The sequence below is a fragment of the Pseudopipra pipra genome, chromosome 1 (assembly GCF_036250125.1).
Source record: "Pseudopipra pipra isolate bDixPip1 chromosome 1, bDixPip1.hap1, whole genome shotgun sequence".
Classification (NCBI taxonomy): domain Eukaryota; kingdom Metazoa; phylum Chordata; class Aves; order Passeriformes; family Pipridae; genus Pseudopipra; species Pseudopipra pipra.
The window spans coordinates 105042639-105060547 of record NC_087549.1 but is presented as its reverse complement, the minus strand read 5'-3'; the positions used below and the strand labels follow the sequence as shown (position 1 = coordinate 105060547).

The following is a 17909-nucleotide window of genomic DNA, read 5'->3' as shown; positions in this document are numbered from 1 at the left end:
CTCATGAAATATCATGTAAAGGCCAAATATGCCCTAAGAAGATAATTATTTATTAGCATTATTTATTAATTACTTCAGTTATGCTAATTGCACTGCAGCTGTCTTGTAGATAAGCACTTAGAAACAACTCTCATACTTTTATCATTATATTTTTGTCGATGCAGCAATTTTCAGCCATGGGCACTAAGAACAAAAAAACATTAATGGTCCTGCATAAACAGGGAACTGAAACAAAGATATGTGAAAGAACTTGTTTAAAGTCAAACATCAGATGGTTAAAGCAGGGCTTGAAAAATACCTACTTGCTTTAATTCTAAGGCAATAAAGACAATTTCAGATAGATGTTACCTTCCATTCAGCCAGATCTTTTCCAATAACTACTTAGCTGCCTGGAAAGAAGGAAGGAATGGGAGTGGTGACTCACTGAAGGTCTGTTGATTCATCTCATGAGAGTAACTAATGCTTAAAATAATACAGTAGCAATACCTTCTGGTCTCTTTTGTGAGAGATGATTCACACAAAGGGAACTATAGTCAGTGCACTGAGTGGAAAAGCAGAGGAGGTGTGTGTTTTCCTGTCTGTAATGGGTTATAATATACTTCATTATATCCTTTTAACTGCAATACTTTACCATGAAACTGAACTGATCCTATGCAACAGAAGGCACTGCAACAAGGGGAAAGCGTAGACATCAGAACAGAGCTCTCCCATGCAGCATATAAAAGGTTTGTGTAACTGGTAGTTATTTTTTGTTGGATGAAAGGCAAAATAAAACTGGGTGGTAATGTCCATGAAATCAGATTATGTCTGAGCATGGTAAAGCAACAGAGAGATTTTTTTGAGAGGAAAGAGTGGCTTCTTTTACTATGAAAAACTGCTATGAAGTTGTCACGGTCCTAAAACTGCTGAGCAATGGGTCTGAGTGCTTACAAGCAGATACAAGGATATCAGTCCTCCTCTCAATTATGTTGCATTTGAATGTCATAAAAATAAGCCAAAACTGTAAATTGTGCATCATACTAAAAGTAGTATGAGCCTGGTGCAGGCCTGAAAACCAGACATCAAGACACACTTCCGTGATGTGCTTTAAACAAAGCACATTCCCTGTGTCCTTTTCTTCCTTTTATGTTGTGCTTTCCTTATTCTGTAATTTGTGTATTAGCTGTAGGTTCTGCTGTAGGCTGTGGTTAAGACTTGTAGAGGTTTTTAGGTGCCTGAGTGGTAGCTACCCAAACACTTTTACATTTAGTAAGGTTCTCATGGTGGTATGAATTTCTTGATTTTTCTGCTGGGCCGTATAAGTTTTTGTCAGTTAGTGCCTATTTTATGACCAATTTTTCATGGCTATTTATTTCTCTGTGGCTGTCCAGGGGTCACCATCAGAGTAAGGACCCAGTTGCACTATGCTCTGTACTACCACAATAAAAAAAGGCCATCCAAAAACATGACTCAATTTTATTTTTAGTGTAGTAACTCTGTATATGAAAAGGGTACATGTGAGGGGTCAGGGTAGATGGGCCCAGCTAACTGTGGCTTCCTTTTATCAAAGGTTTTAGACAAAGATTTTCTACTTTGGAAAATAAACTTGTAATAATTTACATTTACCAACATCCAGGGTAAAGCCCTAAAGTTGGAAGAAGATATCTCTGGTATTGTCTACTTTTTACTCTGCAGCAGGAAAAAATATCTACCAAAAATACAATCCGAAAGTAAAATGAAATGGTAGAGGAGAGTGGAAAACAGAACTGACTTGTTGGAGGTAAAAATATGTTCTTAGACTTCATGGTAATCAGGGGCAGAATATTTGATTTAGTATGTGATTGAGGGACCTGCCTGGTTTAACCACCTTATGTTAACTATTTTGCTTGACTATGCATGAGTCTCAGGAAATGTAAAGTCAACAGGAAACTTGTTCTTATTTCCTGCTGTAGCAGTGGCAAAAATAAAAGGGTGAGTGAAAGGATTTAAGAATTTATAAAGCATTTGTTTTTAAGATTTCATACTAATAGAGTACTGTCTCAGTCCATGAGTTGAGACAAAAATCTCTATGTTAAAAAAAAATCAAGGCATTTAGATCAAGAGGATCTAAAAAGTCTAAATTATGCAAGATAGTGTTATAGCAGCTGTATGATAGTAACTGCCTTCACACTCTTAAAAAATAGATTACTGTTTTATTAACTTTTAAACAAAATTTTACGCAAATGGTTTTTCTTTCCTTTTAAAATGTAAGAAATTATACATACGTGCAAAGTTTCTGAATGAAAAATTGGGAGCAGAAATATCCATTTTCCTTATCCTCAAAACAACCGTAGCAAGGCAAGGTAGAGAGATAGAGCCTGAACTGAGAGTGGTTTAAACTGATATTTTTTTTAAACTACCATTTAAACCATGATGAAATGCTGTGAAGTGTTAGGAAAACCTGTGGCCAAAACTCTATATGAACATTTAGCATCTGCCATATTATAATGTTCTCACAAACACTTAAAGAGAAAATAATTATATTTACTTGAATCAGTCTGTTGACGAAATTTGAATTAATCATCTGCATAAATATTTAATGTACCATAGATACAACTGTATTATTATTAAAAACACCTCCACTTTCATTATATCTTATCATCTAGTCAGAGAAAATAATTTTCTACTTTAAAACTGAATTGCTTTGGAGAAAACAATAAAGAATAATTTAGACTTTCAATAGGCTATCTAAGCAATTGCCAACACTTTACCTAAAAAGCTTAAAGAAAAAAAGTGGTTTTCAGAGTACCAAAACTGTTCAACCACTAAGAAGAAAGATCCTCAAAAATATCTAAATAATTTAGGGCCAGAAGATCCATTGGATTCAGGACACATAGCCTCAGGAAACAATGAAGCCTGGTTGGACCCTTTCAGATTTCCTCACTCATGGCATTTCAATGTACAGGACGATGTTGATGATTAGGATTAAATGTAAGTGTGACAGTGACAAAAGACAGGTGTCTGTGTGCATCCTCTCCACTCCTTTATTTTCTGCTGTCTCTGATGGGCAAAGAGGTTTGTCCTAAGATAAGAACACCAGTTGGAAGTTGCAGGAGGAACTGTCTGGGTGCTTGCATAATTGATGTATTTTGGGGATGGCGAAGCTGAGATATTTGTGATTGACTGTGGTGCACATCAGCCTGCATAAGGGTAAAAAATCATGCCGGAGACCGGGCCAATGAGGAATACTAGTCTCCCAAGGCAGAAGGCAGCTTCCAGCTGGATCTCTGCCCCTGCAAGGGTGCATCCAGCCCAAAGATGGGGAGCACTCACTTTGGAAGAGTGAGCAAAAGTGCTAAGGTCCGGTCACCTATGGAGATAAAATCCTAAAGTAGCTCCATAAGCTCTTGTTGCTCTGCAATTGTGAATTCTGCAAGGCCAAATACTGTCAACCTGTATGCTTCTACCTAAACCTAAGTATATTACAACCCTTTAGACAAAAACTGTAGATCAAATGTGTGGCTAAATGGACCTAGTCACATCTAGACTTCTTGGAGAAGTTTAGAAAACCAGGGGGGTCTCACTGAAGCTTGTGATGCAACAGGAGGGACCATGACCTCATTATAATATAATCCATTGGAATAATGATAGAGTTGTTGTTTAGATGCTGCATTGGCACTATTTAGATATTGTATTAGCAATAAATCTAATCATAATCATCCACATAATCACTGTGTCCAACTTCTTGTGCCTGGCTGAGAACCTTCTCCCAATTACTGTGCCACAGCAAGGATTCAAGAGCAGAATGGTATGGGTGACAGCATAATGGGGATCTGATGCAGGCCACCTGGTGGGGAAGAACAAGTGGATGAGACCTACTAGAGGCAGCTAGAAGTAGCTTCATGTTCACAGGCCCTGGTCCTCCTGTGGGTCTTTGTTGGAGAGACTAAACAGTGGAGCATAAGCAAGTTTCCTGGAGAGCTATTGGTGACAACTTCCTGGTGCAAGTGAAAGAGAAGCCAATGGGCAGAGATGCTCTGCTGAACCTTACAGTCAAAAAAGGAGAGGTTTGCTGGGGATGGGAAGGTTGAAGACAGCACCAGCTGTGATCATGAGATGGTAGAGGTCAGGATCCTGAGAGGAGGGAGCAAAGCAGAAAGAAGATAGTCTTATGCAAGTACCTAAATGGTACTTAAGTAGGAAAAAGCAGACTAGGGAAAATATGGGCCCATTCATTGAGGCAGGGCACCCAGGGAAAAAGCTGTGGTAATAAACACCTTCTTTGCTTCAGTCTTTACTAGCAAGACCAGCCTTGCACAACCTGTTCTAGTGGGTGCAGTGCAGGTTGGTATCTAAAACTCATGTGGGCAGAGAAAAGGAACATGGAACATCTGCCTAATCTGGCCATGTAAAGTAGGCAGAGCAGTGCCCAATTCACTGAAACCAGAGCCCTCCATGTGCTATTTGGGTATTATAAAGATGCAGGCACATCTGGGCCTCTCAGAGGATACATCCTGAGGAAATTCCTTTGGAAAATTTCGTCTGGTATGGGCTGGACATGATTCCTGCTAGGTGGCAGGTGGATAGATATTTTTACTATCAACATTTGGTACTGGGATACTTAAGCCTTCTGGTAGATCTAGCCTCTGACACCTTGTCTTCAAGAAGTGAAGTAAACCAAATTCAGTCATTACTATCAAAAAGAGAGGAAGTTTGTCCTCTTAGTTTCTTGTGGAATGTGTTGTTGTTTCCATGTTAAAGCAGAAAACTCAGTGAGAAAACTGAGACTGTAGAAGGCAGCTGAGCTCAAAGTGGGATCCAGCTGCTACTTACTGCATGAACTAATGCAAGAAGTCACACAGTCACTTTGAAGCGTAGCAGGAAAAGAAAGTCTTTATATATCAGCATATTGACTTCAGTTCTACATGTGAATTTTTATGGAAAATTACAGGAAATTACAAAGAAAATGTAAACTAATGGAGTTACCATAGTTTAATGACTCAGTGAAAAGATTTTACCCTGCAGTTGAGAAAGGTAAGAGTGCACAAGAAGTCAGTAAGTGAAGCAGACATCACTGTCTAATGTGAGGCAGAACACAAAAAATATGAAATCACATAAAGGATTTAACAAAGTCAACATAATGCACACCCTTCTTTGATTTAAAAAACCCTCTGATTTTTGGAAGAAGAGAATTGTTATAGACTTAGTATATTTGATTTTCTTCCAAAAAGAGCAGAGATGAAAAATAGAATTGCAGAGATTGTTGATGACATGGGTAAAGTACGGGTCATCAGAAAATTAAAGGACCTCTAATTTGGTTAGGGTCAAGTCATATTTAGTATTATAATGAATATCTTTGCACAAGAAGTCAGCATATTTTTTTTTTTTCCAGTAACACAAGGTTGGAAAGGTCAGAAAATAATACATAATAAACAGTATCCCAGTGTGATCAGCCAGAAATTCCTAGGACACAATGGGCAGCCTAAACATTATTTTAATTGTAGAGGGCACTAATAAACTATTACCAGAATTAATGTGGGTAGTTTTGACTACCTGTGTTTAAGAACGAAGAATTCAAGGTGCAATGAGTAGGAAGAACCTTATTAGCATAACCAGAGAACAGAACAAGAGAAAATATCTTATGGGAAGAAACCACGCGAGTTTATCTTGCTTAACACAGCAATTAAAAGCTGAGAGAAGATGTGATTGCACCAAAAATATACAAGGGGAAAGAGTAAATGCTAGAAAGTAAAAATAATTAGTTCAGCCAAAGAACAATACTGAAACAAGAATGTCTGGCTATAAAGAAAAGATACAAATCAAACTGTTAGGAATGAGAAGACTCTTAAAAAACAAAGGTGTGAAAGTCTGAAACACAGTTGTCCAGCCAGCAAAGATTCAAATGATTTTAAGTAGAGAGTTGGATAAATTTAGGGTGATAGACACAGGTTATGCACTGTCGTTGCCTGTGATAGTGAGGATCTAAATTCAAGGACGCAGAAGGTTTGTTTCTGTCATATGCCTATAGCACCTGGCAATTTTGTGCAGCATAGTAAATGCTCACTTTCCATGGGACAAAGATCAGCACACGTGAATAAGGTAACAAAGCCTATGCAGTTTCAGCATGTAGCAGAAAGTAGGCTGGAAATGAGGACCAACACCTGAGAAGAACTAGTGGGTGGTACTGCCAGTACAGTTTGCCATGTGTTTTGTGCATTTCGTCCAATACAAATCAAAGTTAGGGAGAACTTTGCTTTTTGAATGCCAGCCAGTTCCCACCTTGAACTTTATGTGAGCTGCAACTGATTTATAAGACACTGAACATAAAATGACTGTTAAAGTGGCTTTTATGGCAATGAGAAAGGCATCCCATCACCCTTGAAAGAAGAAGGATAATGCTGAGGGGATGTGCTGTACGGCACTGTGCAGTGCAGGGCCATGAATGCCATACTGACATTGAGGCAAAGCAAAGTAAAGCAACCTGTACCAGTTCTCTGTCAGAGTCCAAGCTTCTGTAAGCAGCAAATTTCCCCACAGCCCTGTGCCTAGCATTTTCTATTGGTCAGGTTTAGCTTGGTCCCTAGCTGGAATGTTTATTTTCTGCCTTTGGCTTGCTCCTGTAAGCCATACTGGGCACCTATACCCAGAAGAAGGTGGTACAGGTAGAACTGGTCTTCTTGGATGGGACATAAATTGCTCTATTTGAATATCAGGCATTTCTGCATCACCTACCCCATCTGAAATGGGATCTTATTTTTCAAAGAATGCTGCTTGGAGTTCTTCAGACTGGTTTTTTTGTTTGTTTTGTTTGTTTGTTTGAAACTTTCATTTTCCTGGAATAGGATATACGCAAATACTGCTGTAAGAACATTTGGGTCATAAATTTCCCTGAAGAAATGTAATGTTTTTCCATTTAATTTGATAACTTCTCATGGGCCTCTGGGATGAAGAGATGTTTCATTGTCCTATGCATTTTTTGACACGTGGCTAATGCAACATGTGTTACTACAGGGATTTTTTACAGAAAAGTGACCTTCTGCTAGGGAAAAAATGTAACAACTCAATTAAAAGAAATAGTGAAGGTCACAACACTTTCCCTACCCAGGTGAAAAATCAAGCGGTGGAAAATGTAAGCTGTATTTACTTTAACATATGGTAATTTGAGTATTATGTGGAAAACTCATTGATATGGTAGAATTCCATTTTAGGATGCCTCTGGAGAAAGAAGTGATGGAGTTATTAAAATTTATAAGAAAATATATTAATCAGTCTTGTGTTAGAGCATTGAGTCTGAAGGAAAGAATGCTCTCTGCGTAGAAGCAAACAGCAATGGGAATCGTGGTCCCTAGTCTGTCACCGCTTCTTGTCTGATTTTAGAGGAGTTACTTATGTCTTAACTGAGCAGCCTAGAAACAGCTAAGCACCAGAAGCATCGTGGGACTTTTCATATGCAAATGTTAGGTATTAGAGTGCTGTCAGTATCCCTTGCTCACAGAGCAAGTAGACCCACCCTGAAGCTATACCACTGCTCCCTTTAGCAAGCTACTCCACATAATCCCTTTCACAGCTGCCAAGTTCAATGATCACTCCTTGGGGAGACTTTTTGGGGCACCTAGCATTGCAGGGGTTATCAGGCAAGTGACATCCCTGAATGTAGTGATTGTAAATATTCCCGGCTTTCTACAATAAATTAATAAGGAAGATCCTTTCTCTCTTACATGTTCATGCCAGGATCAAACACAAGCTGACCTTTATTTCTAAGCCTCATGTTTTTTTTTCTGTTGCAAAAGTGACTTAGAATTGTAGAATCATAGAATCAACAGGGTTGGAAAAGACCTATGAGATCATCAAGTCCAACCCTTGATCCAACACTGCCATGGTTATTAGACCATGGCACTAAGTGCCACATCCAGTCTCATCTTAAAAACCTCCAGGGACAGTGAATCTACCACCTCCCTGGGCAGCCTATTCCAATGTCTAATTACTCTTTCCATAAAAAATTGCTTCCTAATATCCAAGCTAAACCTCCCCTGAAGTAAGTAAACCTGCTGTTTACTTACTTCAGAATAATAACAGTGAGACACAACTCATTTGTGTGTGTAAATTGCTTGGTGATGCTGGGATGAGAGATTCTACAGAAGTGAGTAGAATGTCTTTGTCATTAGAATTATATAACAGTGTCATTAAGAGAGTTTTCTGGAAACAGTGGTGGTAAACCCTTCTTCCCAAATTCTCATGAATATGGTCCTTTCAAAATTTGCTTTCAGGAACACATCTTTTCCAAATCTTGGAATATCTCTTGAACAGAAAATTCAAACATGATCTATTTGACAAACATCTAAGTTAGGAAGTTGTGAGGTTTTTATAGTCATAACTCCAAGGTCTTTCACTCATATCTCATGAATTTACAAAACTATATAGGAAGACTCTAAAAGAGAAAACATCTTCTTTTTCTCTCTCTAAAATACAGTTTTAATTTTAAAAACATCTGGAAATTTTGACCACAGATGAATGGTTTCTGGAAGTACTGATTTACAGAAAAATTAATGCCTTATTCAACTACCTCCTTTCTTAGCAGTCCTAGCTGTTGTCAGCTGACCAGCCAGCTATGAAAATAATGGGGTTCTGTAGATTTACTGGTGTATGTAAAAGTTGAGGCTTCAGGTAATTCTACATCTCTGTCAGCTGTTCCATGAATGGTGACAAGTACAAGCCTGCCAGAGAATTTTCTTGATAAATGGAATAGTTAAAGACCTGAGCCACACTCATAGTAGAATTATATCACTATTTTTTTCTTGACAGCCTTCTTTTTCAGATGTTTGGAAGGGCTATTTCTTAAATCAGAGAAACATGGTCTTCCCTTTCTTCCTGTATTTCCCCTCTCCCCAGAGATGGCAATCTGGGGCTTTAGTGAAGGTGCATGAAGCTACTCTTCAAGATACTGCAAACTCTGCCTCTTTTTTTATATGAACCTGGAGCAAATCTGTGCAGTTATTAGACCTTAAGACAATATAAAACTCAAGACTTATTAGACTCAAACACAGAACACCAGTAAAATAATTTAATGAGTTTTCCTAGTAACAACTTTTGTGCTTTCCAAAGACTTGAAGCTAAGCTTATACATCACTAACCTCATATTACAGGTACATACAGGTATTATACACATAAGGGAAGAAGAAAACAGAATTTGCACTGTCTACTGGCAGGATGCTGATTTAAACATTTTCCCTTTAGAATGATAAAAAGTGAAGAAATCGAGAACAGGCTGTTTGAAGTACAGCAGTTGCAGTAAATATGATGGTTATTATGTAAAAAACCTTTAATACAAAATAGCTGTTCTACCAGAGAATGTGATGGGTTAGTCAAAAAGCAGCTTGCCAACAGAAAGAGTTTAGGGATAATTCTGTAATTACTGTACTGACTTAATTTCGTGTTCCTATTGAGGGAGAAATTCACATATTAATTTTATAGGATTTTTGTAAAGGGGAAACAGACTTTTAGGAAGCAGCAGATTCTACTGTAAACTGTGTAAGAAATTTCTGAAATTCTGAAACTTTACTTTCCATTTGAATGAATTCCAGAAAACCATAAGTACAGACTAGAATGAGACAAACATAAAAACTATATAAAACAAATGTTCATTAAATAAATGTCCGGTTCAGAAGAGAGGATGAGTTTCTCTTTGTTACTAAACTCACAACATCCAACACTTTTTGAACACTTTTTTTGAGTCACTTTTTGAGTCGTGACTGGTAGAACATTTAAGTCACAGAAAGGTCTATTTTCTGGGGCTCTGAAAATTTCAAGCAATAGTTTTTGGGAAAGAAAGAGTAGGGTGAATGGAAATACATCGAATTAACTGCTTTGTACTTTATAGCAAAAGTTGACTTTACAGTCAACATAGTTTTTACCAATGTCTCACATCTGTTTTTACAGACGATATTTCAATTTCTGCCACTAAAAATTTATAATCTAAGGTTTAGATTGTAGGACACAAGGAAGAGGTTGAATTCATGCATATGCCAGGTCACAGCAAAGTCAGTGGATCTCAAGCACAGACTTAAAATTAAAGTCCTGTTGAACAATATTCTGAGTAAACTGCCACGTACTTTCTTGAACTGGTACATCTATTCAGTGAACAGTTGCAGCATGATTACTTTTAAACTTGAGCTGAGTTCAAAAGAATTATAATCACTGCCAACTCACCTTTATTCACTGTTATAGTCACCTTTATTAACTGTTACTGTCCCTATTTAGCTAAGTGAACAGCATGGCTGATCTGATTACAATAGCAGAGACCACCTTTCATAATGTAGAAGAGTAAGAAGCTCTGAAAATGCCCACCTCAGCTGACTAGAAGTACTATTTAAATTCAAAGGGAAATTAGAAATAGCTGCCACTTTATTACAAAAGGGCTGTGTCCCTTGTTAAAGCAATTAAGACTATCTCCTGTGGCTCAATAGGAGCTATTTTGATTTGCACTAATTGCAGATTAGACAAACTGGGATTAAGCAACATGAAAAAAATTCCTTGTAGAAAGAAGGAAACATACTTTCACCCAACTGGAACTTGGTGTTTTATTCTTATCCAGAGGGAAAAATTTAGATTCATTTTGAAGGGGCCTTCTGGTGGTTTCTAAGTCTCCACATTCTGATTTGTGTGTTTAAATTTTGGGAAGTGCTGAAAATGGCTTTTTGTTTTAAAATTAGATGTGTGCATGTAGATCACATTGCATCTGTGTAAAAGATGGATTATTCGGGGTCCATAAGCAAATTCTTCTCTTTCAACATTAGCAAATTCTAGCATTGCCTTTTTTTGTGCATCAGTATTTAGAGCTGGCTCCTTGGTGTCCATGAGTAGCTCCTGCAGCAAAAGGAAGCACACATGCTTTTCCCAGTGCTGGAGTGCAGGGAGGCAGCTTGCTGCACTCATATAACCCCACTGCTGTAATGTGCTGCTAGGGGCTGTAATAACAACCACCCAAAGCACAGCAGGCCTGTTGCTGCTTCCATTTATGGCAGGGTCGAGGGAGAACAAAGGAGACATAAAACATGTTTCTCCCTAATTCAGCTGCTTCAATTTCACTAAGCAGAATTCAGGTACAGCTGAGGATTTCGGCACCTTTCCCTGGAAAGTTTGCCCCTGGGCCATTAAAAGTGGTTTAAATAATAAAATTAACTCGCCTCTTGATATCGTATACCCTCTTTCTCAGATCAGCAATTTTATTAACAGATAATGCTGATAAAGATTTATTTTTATGAGATTTTTTATGGCTTTTAAATATCATATGCAAGTTTTCAGCTCTTTGGCTCCTTGCAGTGATGATTAGGATGGTATCTCTTTTTTCTTTCTTTTCCCTGTTTCTGAAGCAACCATGAAATAAAATAGAAAAGCACACAGAGCTGAAAAAATAAGCTCTTAAGAAATAATTCTGACGTGCAATTTTGGAAACTCTTTTCAGGTCAGTGTCATTTTTATAATTGATGTTACTAGTTCTATTCTTCTTTGTCTGTTTCCCCTAAATAAACAATCCAAATATACTTCAAGTGCTCTTCCCACATAAGGCAACCTGAAAATATGTCAAGCAGCTTGATTTGGAAGTTTTTCCAGAATGTAGTGAGCTTACACATTTTACTGAATGATACACATTTCTTGAAACCTACTATCTGACATAAACCCTGTTCAGGTGCCAAGAATAGTGATGAGAAGCATATACTTACATTTCAGCTCCAGTTTGATGAAGTCAGTGTTACCCAGATTCTCAAGAAACACCCCATCCGAGGCTGATGTTTTGAAATAGAAAGAGATGTCTGCGCTGGTTTCCCCTTGGAAGGTGGAGAAGTGGAGGTAAGATGATGAAGTAACGAAAGAAGCTGCGTTCCAGTAATTCCCTGCATGGGACAGACAGGAAAGACACATATTTCAGTGCTCCCTTGAAACTGCCTGAAAAGTTGAAGCTTTTAATGTCAATATATGCTACAGTGTTGTTTATGCTGAAAAAACCCCCTTCAAGCGTATTGATTCTACTACCTCCTTTTTGTTTTTGTTCTTCTGGGTGCAGCGCATCAGATTTCAGAAGGCAGAGCATGTTTATTGTAAATTTATTTTCAAGCTCCTAATTTATCATATCCAGTCATACTCAAATATGTTGTTACTACATGTTTAGTATAGTAACATTCAAGTAACACTCATGGGAGATCAGACAGATGGACAAAACACTAATTTGATGTCTGCTTCACCTCTGGCATGTTTTGGTTTCATGCATTGCTTCATGTGTGACTTATCTATCTTCAAATTTATTCTACACAGCTACACAGCTATACCCCCTTCTTCTGGAAACATAGCCATGTCTATTAGAAGTGTATTAATATGCACCAAAGAAAAAAATCCAAGAAATGAAGCTAAGCAATACAAACACAATTAGCATGTGCTCCTAATTGTCCCCTAGTACATTTCCATTGTAGAAATATAATAATTAATAATATCCAAGACCTATTACTGTACTTTAGCTAGCCTGATAGTCAAATTCTGTGCAAGGTAGCATTACCATGCAAACACAAAAAATTCACAAGATATAAGAGAAGATTCTCTTAAAATTCATAAGAGAAGGCTTCAGAGTGACCTAATTGTGGCCTTCCAGTACCTGAAGGGAGCCTACAAGAAATATGGAGAGAAACTATTTACAGGACCATCTAGTGATGTGACAAGGGGGAGTGGTTTCAAACTGAAAGAGGGTTTATATGAGATATTAGGAAGAAATTCTTTACTGTAAGGGTGGTGAGGCACTGGAACAGGCTGCCCAGAGAAGTTGTGGATTCCCCATCCCTGGAAGTGTTTAAGGCCAAGCTGGATGTTGCTCTAAGCAACCTGTTCTAGTGAAGTGTCCCTGTCCATGGCAGGAATGTTGGAACTAAATGATCTTTAAGGTCTCTTTCTACCCAGCCCATTCTATGATGATTCCATGATGATGATATAAGTGATATGGTAAGCCAAAGAGAGACTAAACCAGCTAGTTCTAATTTAATCAGAATGCTTATGTATCCAGATTCAGAAATTTATTAGAATATCCTCATTATGTAGCCACAGCTGAGCCTTTAGTATGCCAGCTAATAAACACAATAATAAACTACTTTCCATTCCAGTCAAAATTCCCAGAGATTGGTTTTCCATTTTTTGATTATTGAAGTACCTGATAATGCTATTATTTATCTGGTTAGACCTGGATGAATATGAATGAGGATGCTGAACCTCAGCACTGCTTATATATAACACCACTGGCCCACAGCCAGGTCAGAAGTATTATTATTTGTGTAATTCATTAATCTTTATTCAAATTTAAATTGAACATCTGAATTAACAGAAAGCTTTATGTTTAAATACATGCAAACAATTGCCTTCCATAGTACTATCCCATCTCTTCCATTTAATTCTGCCTCTCTCAAGGATGCAGAATGAGAGTTTTTGGGAAAAGAAGCAGCTTTCTGTTTACTCCAATGCATCACAGGAGGAAAGTTGTAACTGAGATTTTGTGTGGATGTGTATAAATGTGCATGTGAGTGGTGAAAATGGGAAGAAATGGACACTCATAAGATAGCTTTGTGAATTAACCGGTTGAGCTAGGTCAGCTAGCTTCAACATGTATTACTATTTACTCTACTTACACAAACTAGTAATTTCAAGATTGAATATTATTAATTATTTCCATAGAAATGTTAATAATACTCATATCATAGGCATGCTTGGGCAAGAAATATCTGCTAATTAATTGCAAAGTCTTTCTCTGAAAACATACCTAGTGATAAAGCAGCACAGATAAAAAAGGTCTGGAATTTTGTTTTCATTCATAGTCTCAAGTCTCTTTCTATCTCTCTCTTTTCAAAGTGCTTCCTCAATATTAGGGTTGCTTATGGTCTAGGTGCATGAGTGCTTTGTCAATAGTCTCTTAGTACAGGGTCCAGATGGACTTAGTATTTATGCTTTTCCACTTGCAGATGTACCTGGACATCTATATTTTCCCCCTGGGAGCTACAGATATGGTAGATCTTGGCAAACTCTCAAAACAGGTTTCATTTCACTTGCTGAATAAACTCACATGAAATAAGTGGGACTTTGACAAAAAGTCAGGCATATATTAATACAATCCTTGTTAAGCAGCTAATTTAGTTGCCCTGAATAACCTTGTAGAAATGCTTGCATGTCTTTATAACTTAAACAAGTATTTCAGATCCCTAGGTTTACATTCTCTGAATAATACCAAACTTATAAGCCTAAAACACAAAGAACACTCGACAAGCAAAATTGCTGTGAGAGAGAGCTACAAAATTCAAGTACTACTGGAATCTCTCTTCAGTGTGAAAGGCTCCCTAGCCACCTCACTACAGCAAAGGAGACCAGGCTGACTGTGCAGCTGCGTCACTGTCCAGCCAAATAGCATGACTGCAATGGGCTCTTCTCTCAGGTTTCTCCCCTGGCCAGGGATGCTGGTTAAAGACGAGCCTTCTGCTAGCATGACCCAGCCTTCAGTCGCTGCATTCCATGTTCTCACCACACTAGCATCTACTGTGCACCTTACACACATGAAGAGCCACAAGTCAGACAGATATCTTAATTAATCACTTCCACTGATGCATTGACAATGGCTGCGTTGAAAGGAGCATATTTTTGTCATGTTTTATTTTGTCATGTTGTGGTGCAATGAAATCCTAGTCCCTTAACTGGAGCTTCCACTACAATACAGTATATTATTATAATTAATATTGCAATAAAGTAAATAAGAATAGGAGCTGGTATATGAAATAGCTATATATTTAGTAGTATTTTTTATATCTTTTTTATTATCTTGCAAACTTGAAAGCACTAAATGCAATTTAACATAGACTCAGTCTGCAATGCTGGGACACTCTGCCTTAAATCCTTAATTATGACAGCGCATAACTAAAGACCAGGTTTGCCTTTAAAGGGAATTAATTTCCAGTTGTATGTGACCATTCCTTTTTATAGTCAGAGATTTCAGTCTTTAGTATCGGTTGTGAGTTTACCCAACAGGCCCCGGCCATATGGCTAAGATTTCAAACCTTTACCACAATATGCTTACAAGAAGGGCTACAGCTACCAGTACACCTGCAGGGCCAGATAGGTAGGTGGGTTCATATGGAAATGTGTGTCACCTTTTTACTGAAACAAAATGAATCAATTTTTACGTAGTGCTGCACCCAGCCTACTGAAGAATTTCATCAGTAAAGATTTTATATTTCATTCAAAATGCTGTGATTTGGCTCTGCAGAAAGCCTTGGCTGCAGATGTTACTGGTGAGAATATGAATACAAATAATGCAGATAGAATAGCAGAACCTGCAGCTTCAGAGAGATGTTTTCATGGGCTATTCATAAGAAATTCCTATAAAGATAAAATCATGTTTTCACACATAGGTATACATTTGTCTCAAAACACTTTCAGGGGAAAAAGACCTTTTATTCAGAGTACAAGAGAAATGTTTTGCTAAATATGCATAATGATCTTTATCATAAAATGATAGTTTTGATAAGAAAAGGGTTCCCTAAGGAAATCTTGTATAAAAATCCACTTCACACACATTTATTATTGTTTCTTGGTAGGAACTTTTGTCAGTCACTATGCCTCAAAATTTCTTCAGTACATTGTCACAATTCTTTCCTCAAATGGTTTGAATGTATCGATCCTACAAGCGTTTTTCTTCCACTTTAGGCTGAGCAAGCTGTAGATGGAGAAAATTGGGACAGGAACTTAAACCACAGGCTAGAGTTATGGCAGCGGGAATATCAGACCAATAGAAGGTGGGAAAGGGAGTTTATTTAGAAAGAACACCCTAATTGCTAAGTTTGTGATGTATAAAAATACCACAGAAGCTAAGGAGGATTTTTATTGTATTATCTGAAATAGGACATTATAATTTTACTTTTTTCTTTGTAATCTCAACCATAATTCTGTAATCAAGACCATAGCTCTGTTGTGCATCTCTGTTGTTTTAAGCTTGCCTAATGTTTAAATTTGATTTAAACCAATTAAACAGGTACAGAGCATGCTGCTGTCATGGAAGCACAAATACAAATAAATCAAGGCACCAGACAAGCCTTTTCAGTTGTTTGCAGCTCAAGGTAAATGTGGAGATCCTCAAAAACTGTCTGTGTTTCTCACAAAATTGCACGTTTCTTGGTGATGGCATTAAGCCTCAGGGCATGCAGAGGCAGGCAAGGGAATTGCTGACCACAGCCCCAGAGGAAACCATCATGGATATTTGCCTGGATCCAAGCAGGAGTCAGAGCCATAGTTATGACAGAGGTGCTTCAATGGACCACATAACACTATGATTCTGTTTTCAACTTGCATCAAGGTTGCTCACAGCTCTGCTTGTCTGCTGTGGAAATTAAAATCCAACTCCTTAAGCTCCTGCAAAACAGTCTTACTGCTTTCTCATTAGTTTTACTACCCCTGAGTTACAGTGTTTTAGTGTGTGGCAGCTATGTCACTTGAAAACACAGTCACTGGTCTTATAGCAATCAGCCTTTCAGCTTCTTCCTTGCAATATTTTTGTTCAGAGCTCCCTTGCTGGCTCCCATCAATATCTTCTTTCTTAGTGTGATTGAAATTCATGCTGTAACACCATCAATTTCACTTTTACATTTAAACCCCATTGAAATGGATAATGGCAATACCAGAACTGTAAAAGACATCAGTGCTTTTAGCCCTGCTAGGCAATCGCACTGGAGAACGAATGCTGCAATGTCAGGCAGCTCTTATGTATTACAATAGTCCAAAACCCTCCAGGGCCCTCATCTGCAGCAAAACAGATTTTCTATCAAAACCATTATGTGAATAAAATGTAAGAATAGTCTTCTATTTCAGAGAAGATGGATGTGTGAATAGAAAACTGTTCTGTGCCACAAAGTAATGGATTGGAATTATCCATACAATTATGCTGAACAAATCAAGTTGGTGGGATTTTTTTCCTTTCTTCTGTTTCCATTCTGGGAAAGGAGTCTACACATGCACATCAGAGCAATTTGGATATCAGTACAACAACAATCACACCTTTGACTCAACTCTTCAGATGCACTTCAGTGTGGAACTGGCCATAATGAAAACCAAATTTGCTGTCGGACTTTTTATCTGAAAGGTCAAAGAAAATTGGTAGTATTTCTTGCACTGAGTTGTACTTTATTGTGAAAGATGTAACTATGACCTCAAAGCAGGGCAGGAGCTTTTCTGCCATCAGTGCTAATCTTAGTAGAGTTGAGATCACAGCTTCAGACTGAACAGGAGGGGTGTGTGTGCTGGGGGCAGAGGAAAGCAAAGATGACAGGTTGTCAGCATTCTGTCCTTTGCTGAGAGGGCTACAATGCTGGTGGCTTCTTCGTGACTGGACAATCTGCTTAGTGCCATTTTTCATTGTGCTAACATGCTTTTAAACCTTTGTTTTGCTCTGGTCTCCATCTCCATGACACATTTACTATGTGTTTTACTGTGCAATATTTACTATATTTAATATATATATGTTTTACTGTATATGGTGCACTTTGCATATCTTCTTTGATTTCTTTGGTGCCCTTGAAATCAGTTTTGACCAGCTCCAGTTTTGAATTTATTTGACTATTGGTGAGTAGTTTATAGTCCTGGAGTCCCCTCTATCAATCAGTGCACAGTCTTGTGTCATCCCATGCCTGCACCTCTCTGCCCCAAATCCCATGTTTCCAATTTTCAGGACTGCAGAATGTGTACTGGTTGTGCATTTCTCTGCACTGCACCATTATTATTGTTATTGGTCCTGTACTTGGGTCGCAACAACCCCCATGCATTGCTATAGGCTTGGGAAGAACGGCTGGAAAGCTGCTCAGCAAAAAGGGACTTGCGGGAGGGAGTTGGTTGACAGCTGGCTCAGTGTAAGCCAGCAGTGTGCCCAGGTGGCCAAGAAGGCC

The 17909-nt window shown here is 38.1% G+C and overlaps 1 protein-coding gene across 1 annotated transcript in view; it reads right to left on the bottom strand.

Annotated features, from left to right (window-relative positions):
- Window positions 1-17909, bottom strand: part of CNTNAP2 (contactin associated protein 2) — a 1027914-nt gene that overhangs the window by 106624 nt on the left and 903381 nt on the right. The window contains exon 16 of the mRNA XM_064668935.1: window positions 11679-11849. Within this exon, the coding sequence (XP_064525005.1) occupies window positions 11679-11849 (171 nt within the window). The remainder of the gene's footprint in view (window positions 1-11678; window positions 11850-17909) is intronic.